The following is a 9,009-nucleotide window of genomic DNA, read 5'->3' on the forward strand; positions in this document are numbered from 1 at the left end:
TGCTTTGAATGTCAACTTGTTGGTCGGTGCGAAAACGCAGAGCCGTTACGCGTTCGTGAATTATCTGTAACTGCATGGTATCACGTCTCAGGAGATTTTCTTGGGATGCATGCGGATGCATACTATGTATTTGTTTTGATCAACCTGTACAGTCGATTCGTCGTGGCGGAACCAATGAAATGTTCAAGCGACGTTATCCATTTTTTGAAAAATATTTTCTCTCGGATGAGACTGCCAACCATATTGACCTTTGACAATGCGAAGAATTTCAGTAGTCAACAGCTCCAGGATTAATGCGTGGACTACGGAATTAAGTTAACTGACTCGACCCCCTATTGGCCCTGCGCGAACGGAGAGGTGGAGCGCCAAAATTGGTCTTTCCTAAAAGTCATAAAAATCAGGAAACACCAGGGCAAAGACTGAAAGAATGCTCTTCAAGAGTATTTATACATGTATTCCTTAACACCACATTCCGTATCAGAAGTTTCACCTGCACAACTGATGTTCGCCAGAAGATTTCGTGATGTGATTCCGCATTTCCAGCCCGAAGTGATTGGTGACAATGAAGAAATGCGTGATCGTGACAAGATTTGTAAATACCAGGCTAAGATCGTCAGGGACAAAAAGGTTGGAGCAAGGGATTCGCCTAGAGCAATTAGAGATAAGGTGCTAATGAAGAACCTACTTCCGCAGAATAAGCTGGCTACAGGTTTCCTGCCATCCCCAGCTACGGTAGTCGAACGGTATGGAAACAGTGTGACACGCGAAACAGAAAAGGGACAAGTGCTAAAGCGAAACATATCACATCCCAAGCAGAGATGCCAGAAGTGAAGACATGTCTTCATTTTGAAGACATTTTTGTTACAAAGAAGACTTTTATTTTGAAATGTCTTCACTTGAAGACATGTCTTCACCATGCAATTCAAATGGGTAAAAAAATCTGGAAAGCCGGAAGAAGACAAATGAAGACATTTTTCTGGATTTGTGAAGACTTTTCAAAAAATCACCTGGCATTCCTGATCCCAAGTAACCATTGATCTCTTTTACTATCTTGAACCACTGACGAACTGACATGACGCTTAAGAAAATCCTTTAAAAACCATCGTCCTAACACATTTTGTTTGCACACTAGCACCCTCTGTTATGCATATTGCGGAGTAGCTTGCATTTGCAGGGTTTCATGCTGTAGGGTTTTGTATACATTTGAATGGTTTTATACTGAAAACTCAAAGCAACACTTGCGCGCCGCGGTGTGGCCATGTTGCGAAACATGCTTTTTTGAAAAAATGAGTGGTTTTTGATTGGACAATGGAATTATCGCGAGTGTCTCATCTGTTTGTCTGTGCAGTAGGTATACTCTGAACTACAGACGGTAGATAATCTACAGACGCGCAAAGAGCGTGGCATAAAACACCAATCGAACCGTCAAATCGAGACACCAAATGAGCAAAGTAAACAAACTTGTGTTTCGTATAGGCAGGGAAGACTAAGTTTTGTAATCTACCTGAAATATTAAAACTTTAACTATTGATTTACTAACAACATATGGATTAGTTACACTCGATATATCATATAATGCTTTGAAAAATTCAATTGGCTTGTTCAAATTGCAAAATATGCGTCGTAATTCGCGAAGTTCCATGGAACATACCTCGCGATTCACGCAACTTACTGCTGATTATAGGGAGATTGTTCCAATTCTGACTGGTTGCCAAAACTGTTTAAATAAAATAAACAAAAAAAAGTGTTGCCGAATTGGTAATTTTTCTCTTTGCGCGTCTGTAGATTATCTACCGTCTGTACTCTGAACTACATGAGAAAATTGGATGAATTTTATGTCAAATAGGAGCAAATGAACACCAAGGGGTATGAAACGGGGAAGGCAACTAGAAAAAAGCACCCGACATAGTTCTAGACATCCATCCCAAGCCCCTACCTAGCGCCTCCACTTGGCCATACCTGAAAATACTCCAATTGAGTAGCCAAGCTAGGAGATGCGGGGTAGTTTTAGGCAGCCAGTGAACCACACGACTTTATTATCAAGTCTTTAGCAAACTAAAAAATTTGGTAGAATAATCTATTTTCAGAGAGCGAAATAAGGCGCTATGTCCCTGGCCAATTGCAGCCTGGTTTCTAGTATAAATGCCATTAGTTCATCCCCGAGGGTCCGGAGTATCACTTAACCTTTATTAGCAAAGATACTCCCAACGACTGTAAATGAAACATTATTTATATGGGAAGCGTTTAGTACGGGAGGATTACGCTTTCTTCCTTCACCTTGATTTCAAGGAGTTTAATGGAATTAGATATTTCTGGTTCGACTTGATTCCTTGGAATTCTCTCTGCAGTACATGGCTTGGCCGTTGACATGAAAAATGATTGATTCAAGTAACCGTCATTTTTCAGGATGCTTTTAGGATTTGGATGCGTTAGTGTGAGATTAGATTAGAAATAGGAGCAAATGAACAGCTAAAATTTATTCAGAACCTACCAGAGTAGAAAAACGTGATTATTATAAACGGATTTAAGGTGAAATTAGTCGTCATCGATTCTACAGGGTATAAAATGGGGAAGGCAAATGAGGAAGCGTCCAACATAGCTCCAGCCATCTCAAGCCCCTACCTAGCGCTTCCACGTGGCCTTACCCAGTAATGCTCTATTGAGTAGCCAAGCTAGGAGGTGCGATAGCGGGTGGTTCTCGGCTGCCTGATCTCAGAACTGCGGGTTTGTATGACGGCTGAGCCACACGACCTTGTTAGTAGGTAAGCTTAACATAAGTTATTTCAATGATTTGTTTCGTTTTAGCTCATGATGCAAGCACCTCCTGCTTTACAGTGAAAACTCGGGCTGAAGAAAGTTTAAATAATGCTCATGGATAACAGAAGAAAACATTAAATTAATTATAGAAGCACTCATGTAAACTCAAATGATGCAACTCTCTTCCATTCGAAGGACTGCTGGTGAGATTGTTCTGTTTTTGTCTATATATCTTCATATAATTTATATTCATATAACACATATTTTATTACCATATACCATCATAATCGTAAAGGGGAAGGAGCATCAGGGTATCGAATGAATCGAAGACTGGATGAGGGATGTGGTAATCGCACCCCGCTGTCACAAATGTCATTCCCATACATTTTTCGTGTAGCCAACATCTCATCTAGCCCACAACAAACTTTGCCTCGGACAAAATGTATTTGTGAGTAGCCCGCTCTAACTTCAGCCTCGGATGAATCTGTATTGGTAAGCTCCCGAACAAAGTTACTTTTTTGCCTTTTTTCTTTTTGTGTCGGACGTGTAGGAAGCGTAAAAAGATGTTAGCTACTTCTTTACCCTTCAGTTTCATACGCCTGGGTAATCGGCCCAAGTCATATAAGGACGGAGAGGATTTTGACGCGCCCTTCTAGCATACAAATCATCACGCAAGATAAGTTTGCACGGCGAAGTTATGTATCGAGAAACCGGAAGTCTATGCTGGAAGGAGTGTCTTATATCCCGTGGAATCATATAAGCGACATTACTTATAGATCCACCCAACCCCTTTTGGTCCTTCACGAACAGCATTGACATGAGCGTTGCTAGGTTGATAAAGTCGATTCTGCAGTAGTTCTACTTGCATACAATGGGAAACCCTCGAGGTAATGGTGGCTACCCCCATACATACATACATACAAATTGGTCGTCATCGATTCTGCAAATTTCAAAAGCAGTTTTTTGTTTGAAACAAAAATTTTGTTCGTGAAAATATATTTGCTGTGTTCAGATTGGCAAGAAGTATGCAGTTAATACATTTTTATAAACAAAACCCCGCTTTTGGGCGCAAAAACTGCTTCCGAAATTGGGCACTCCGACGAAAAGTTAATGACGGCTAGTTTCCCGTTAATGAACAAATTTACTGTATCCGATTGAGCGACAGCGCCTTACTCGCTAAGTCCAGTATACGAAGGGATTATGGAGCCGGCCGAAGGTCGCTAATTTTTTCGCATCCTATCAATTAGTAAGGTACAATCATATTTGCCATTTTACATCTAAACACACGATAGTGTACAGTAGACTCTCGGAAAAGTTAACTCTCTGAAAAGTTAATTGCTCAGAAAAGTTAAGCGAATATTAGCTCTCATGTAACGCTCTAAAAAGTTAATTTTTGGCTTAACTTTTCTGAGAGTTTGAATTTATTAGTTTTCCAAACGTTCGTTTACACACGTGTGTTTACCTTCTATCTTTATTTCTCATTTTTCGGTTGATTGTCGCCTTTCCACAGTTTCATACAGAGTCGCATCATAACTTGGATTAAATTAAACTCATGTATCTGACAGTTCAATACCTCCACATGGTTCCCTCATGATTTTCGATAACATACTGGAAAAGCGCAAACTCAGATTGATTTTTAAAAGCAAAAGAAGGAACAGCAGAGAACAAAAAATAAGCACGAACCTTATCAAAACGAAGCCGTAGACTACGAAAAAACAAAAGTAAGCTAGTATAGCCGACTATTTTAAACTTACTGAAACAAACTTAGTATTATTTCATAAAGATCTTGCTACATATTTCTTTCCATTACAACTTCCAGATGCATAAAAATGTATTTCCTATATCCTAGAATGTATTTTTCGCTTTTGTATTTATCATTTTCAATGACTTCTAGGACTACTCAGAAAAGTTAATAGTTCGGAAAAGTTAATCGACCCATTCCCCAATCGATTAACTTTTCCGAGAGTCTACTGTATATAGAAAAGTTTGCATCGCATCTCTCGTGTAATTTTTCAAGAGGTCCTCAGTAACAATGAGAGAGGGAGCCTATTTTACGAAGTGAGTAAAGGTTATTTTCTTTTGGTTACATTTCGTTGATTAACAATTCTTGTTACTTGTTTTACAGATCACTTTTATTTATCATCTCAACTTTGTTCCATTAAATTATAAGATATATTCTAACTGAAAAGTTTCGGCAGCTACAGAAAACACTCTTTGCTACTAACTCAGTACTTGCAAATGTATAAAAGATAAACTGATTTTCATTTTCTGCTGAAATATCGTTTTTGCTATTGCTAATTCTGTCCTACTGCTGCATTTACGACGATAGTCAATTCTTCTATGTAATTTCGCAAATTCTAGAGTAGAAGATATTTAAAAGCGACTTTAGTTGAAAAAAATCACTGCCCTAAATAATAGAATTACTTTGAATTGTTTGCTGAATGTTTTACTAGATTTTTATTACAGAAATAAAAATTGATCAAATAGTATGAGGTTTTCTAGTTAGATTTCAGTTGTCTTCGGTGCAACAAAAAGTTAAATGTTGCTTAACTCTTCAGTGACGGTACAGTTACTTGTATCATCGGTCTTCTTTGTATTATCTTGAAATATTTCATTTATGCTCATGATTTACTGACTTTTTAATTTATTTACACCGCGATAGGGATCAATTATTCGCGTGTCCTGTCACACAAACAAAAATTGTGCACGGGGTGGTTCGGATCTTACTTTCTAATGATTAAGAGGTCGCTCTTTGTTGACGGTTTTCACTTCATATCCTTAGTGTACGCATCTAGTTCAGCATCCAATTCCTCCGCTGTCTTGGTTTCCCGTTGCTGCCGACGGGGTCCACCACTTGCACCGCCACCACCTCGACGATTCGTTTGGTTGCTTCCTGTTTAACAAAACAAAAAAATAAAAAACAAAAAATTAGGCGATTGCTGCATTTACTCTTCGTTGATCGCATATACCTCTAGACGGTCCACTGCTAACCGGTCTACGTGGGGAACGAGCCAAAGAACTTCCGCCACCCAGCCGAGGTGCACGAGGAGATGGGATATCCGAGGTCGCTAGTTGTATGCTCATCGGCCGTCCATCCAACGGAACTCCATTGTACTGTTTCATTGCTTTTATTGCGTCAGCCCGACGTTCGAACACAACATCTGCTGTACCTGAAAAACAAAAATAAAAAATAACTTCTTGGTTCAGCATTGCGTCACCTTATGAAAATAATTTACCTAGTGATCTTCCGGATCGGTCATAATGCACTGATGCACTTTTCAATGGTCCAAAATCCGCAAACAGCTCGTTTATGTCAGACTCTGATACGCCGAAGTCCAGGTTTGATACCATCAGCTTGGTGCTGCCCAGTCCGCCAGGTCCTCCGATTCCAAGCCCGGCTGCCGCCAAAAGGCGACTCTTGCGAGCTCCTTCGTACATGTCATGCTTCCAAGCGCTGTTTACGTCGCCCTGTGAATGTGGTTGGTTTTGTTTTGGATGTGGGAATGAGGTTGTGATATAAAGTTTTCTTAGGTCGAGTCACTCGTGGAAAATCCCAGAGCAGTAACAGCCGCAACAACTGATTAGTGCTTATTCTCTTTCTCTTCTCGCTTTGCATCCAGCCGCTTCCGGCAGAACAGAAAACGGAAAGAAAACCGTTTAAAATCCCGCATACTCTCGCTACAAGTCCCAAAGCTTCCATCTTCTCATTGTTGCATGATAGAACTTTCGTCGGTAGAAATCCTCCAAAGGGTCCTATTACTAGGACTAACATATTTCTTCAGAGAAGCAAGAAACCACAGGTAATCTACAACAAGGTATCACACTCCAACAAAATTCCAGATAACCGGTTCTCTATGAAAGACAAAGTTCCAGATCTGCGTTTTTCGGTAGAAAAAGAAACACATGGACGAGTGCTAGAGCTTGGTATCGGATGAAAAACTAAAAATACCCCGATGCCCAAAAAATATACGCCTTCGTACATTAAAATCAAACTTTACACTTCAACTCGCTGACAAGTTCCATCAAAAATAAAGAAATTTCATTCATGAGCTCTCGACAAATTTAATAACCCGTTAGTTAACGGGACGATTCACCGGTACCGGAACGTCAAAGATAACGCACACACTTGCATTTCTTCGTCCTTCACTTTTCTTCCTAGCTTTTTACGCTTTTAACACAGAACTAACGCAATCAAAGAACCCAAACGAAAAAAGCTCGTCCGCCATTTTGTTTTTGACCCGAAGCAAGAAAACTCTGATTTTCCAAGATGCAACAAATTACACTGCCCATGATTGAATGAAAATCTCGCGACTCATTCACTGTTTCCAACGGGGTAAATTTACATTACAAAGTTCAACCGAGCACTGTTCGTTTCACCACTAACCGCTTACCCGTGCGTATTTCGAACGTTGAATTCCGCCTCGGTTGCGCCCCTTTAGGACACCACCGCCACCACCTGAAGGACCGCGATTCGAACGGAAACCTCCGCCGCCGGATGTTCCATTACGTGCACGGCTTGGCCTTGGTCCGCCACCGCTGCCGCCGGAACGATAGACTCCTCCACGATTACCGCCGCGCTGCGGTCGCTGCGACTTGATGATATCATCCAGACTCATTTCGATTTTGTCCACCATTTTGGTACTCGGCTTTTTGTTTCTATAAGCCACGATATCGATTTCAGGACTATTTCACCAGCAATATGAACGCGACGTAGATTACTTGCTTTACGATTAATGCAATAGTAAAAAAACGAGATTAGCAAACTAAAACTTTCCGCAATTTTATCGACCAACCAGAATATAAAGCAAAGTTAACCGGAGAGCTACTGCAAACGATGTGTCGATTTCTGGCGGTGGCGAAGTGAAGACAACGGCGAATGAATATAGTTGCCAGGATATTTAAAATGTTTGCGAATTTCGTTATCAGCTCTTTTCTTGGCTCTTTTGTCCCAAAAAGCTTCGTTCACTATACACTCAGCGAAATTCACATAGGATTTTCATAACATGGATCGTATGAATCAGGTAAATGGAATATAATTTCGCGTTCATACGAAACGTATGATTGCCATACGAAAAATAAAGAACTTCATAAGCTGCAGGAAGAAAAACATAATAGTTCACTTTGAATTTCATACGTGTGACGTATGAAATACAGGTTGATTACCCATTTTTGGGTTGTTTATAACTTTTTCGTTTCGTCTTGTTTTATCGTGTAACGATCGTCGGCTGTCAAAAGTTTTCGTGTTTTGTTTGTTTCTGAATGTGCGCGTTATTTAAATGTGTGAATTTTTAATATTACGTTGCGAATTTAATCTTTTTCGCATTTTGTTTGCGGTCGGCGTGTTGCGGGACATAATATCGAACGAGTGGATAATGTGTAGCTAGCTAATTGTTTTTCGGCACAATTAATGCAAAGGAAAAGTTGGTCTGCCGGTAAGTTGTTTCCTGCCTTTGGATTATATTTTTCCGGTACGTCGTGTTTCATTACCGTTTTCCGTTATAGTTGCTATTGGTGCAGTTTGTATGATACTACGAGCTGCTTTTCCTAAACCTGTTTCGGAACTATCTGAACGGAACGATCGGGAAGATCCGGCAAATATACGACGTTTGGGAACTTGTTACCGGTCGTAGTTGTTATCGTGATGTGTTTGCTGCTAGAGAAGCCGGTATTCCCGCAACGCGCTAACTGATCGAACCTTCGGAATAACAAAAACAAACGGTACGGAGGAGCTTGCTGCTGCTTTGTATTACGTAGGTTTAGGAACTCATTTATCTACCTACCGCATTGTTTAAAATGGTTTAAATTACTTTGCAGGAAAACGATTAAAGTAACAGAATTCCTGATTTTATTCGGATTACGCAACATGGCACGATGAAAATGGAACTGGTTGCTGCTCGGTGCTACATAGGTAAAGAATTATGTTTATTAAGTTATCTATTTTCTTAAGACTCAATTGCAGAAATTGTAACGAGCCATATTTTTTTTATTTTGTTTATATATATTTAGAGAGACACTCTGAGGGAGTGACCTGATTTGCTTTAATTAGCTGGGCTTTTATTGACATAGTTTTCAAGGTTTTTAGATGACGATTTATAGTTTGTTTTAAGAAATGAGGCACTTTTTTATCTGTTGTATTATGTTGTGGGGTTGAAGTGAGTTATTTTAACTCTAGTGTAACATTCGCCACTAGGGAAAACTGGGAACGTGTTAGAAATTTAATTAGTTTTCTCATTGCCACTATGGAATAATGAC

The 9,009-nt window shown here is 39.9% G+C and overlaps 1 protein-coding gene across 1 annotated transcript; it reads right to left on the reverse strand.

The window, feature by feature from the left end:
- Positions 1-4,875: 4,875 nt before the first annotated feature.
- LOC128734373 (THO complex subunit 4) lies at positions 4,876-7,602 on the reverse strand. The gene is made up of 4 exons (XM_053828544.1): positions 7,149-7,602; positions 5,994-6,225; positions 5,727-5,927; positions 4,876-5,650 (listed from the first exon to the last, which is right to left on the reverse strand). Exons 1-4 carry the CDS (start codon positions 7,389-7,391, stop codon positions 5,523-5,525), a joined length of 804 nt encoding a protein of 267 aa, XP_053684519.1. The 5' UTR covers positions 7,392-7,602; the 3' UTR covers positions 4,876-5,522.
- Positions 7,603-9,009: the final 1,407 nt, after the last annotated feature.

Source organism: Sabethes cyaneus, chromosome 2 (genome assembly GCF_943734655.1).
Source record: "Sabethes cyaneus chromosome 2, idSabCyanKW18_F2, whole genome shotgun sequence".
Classification (NCBI taxonomy): Eukaryota; Metazoa; Arthropoda; class Insecta; order Diptera; family Culicidae; genus Sabethes; species Sabethes cyaneus.

Excerpts from the sequence above, each read along its gene's own strand:
- LOC128734373 (XM_053828544.1), bottom strand. The coding sequence starts at position 7,391 with ATGGTGGACAAAATCGAAATGAGTCTGGATGATATCATCAAGTCGCAG. Across the intron at positions 6,226-7,148 it reads AACGTTCGAAATACGCACGG|GGCGACGTAAACAGCGCTTG; the intron begins GTAAGCGGTTAG and ends CCACATTCACAG. Across the intron at positions 5,651-5,726 it reads TAGCAGTGGACCGTCTAGAG|GAAGCAACCAAACGAATCGT; the intron begins GTATATGCGATC and ends TTTGTTAAACAG.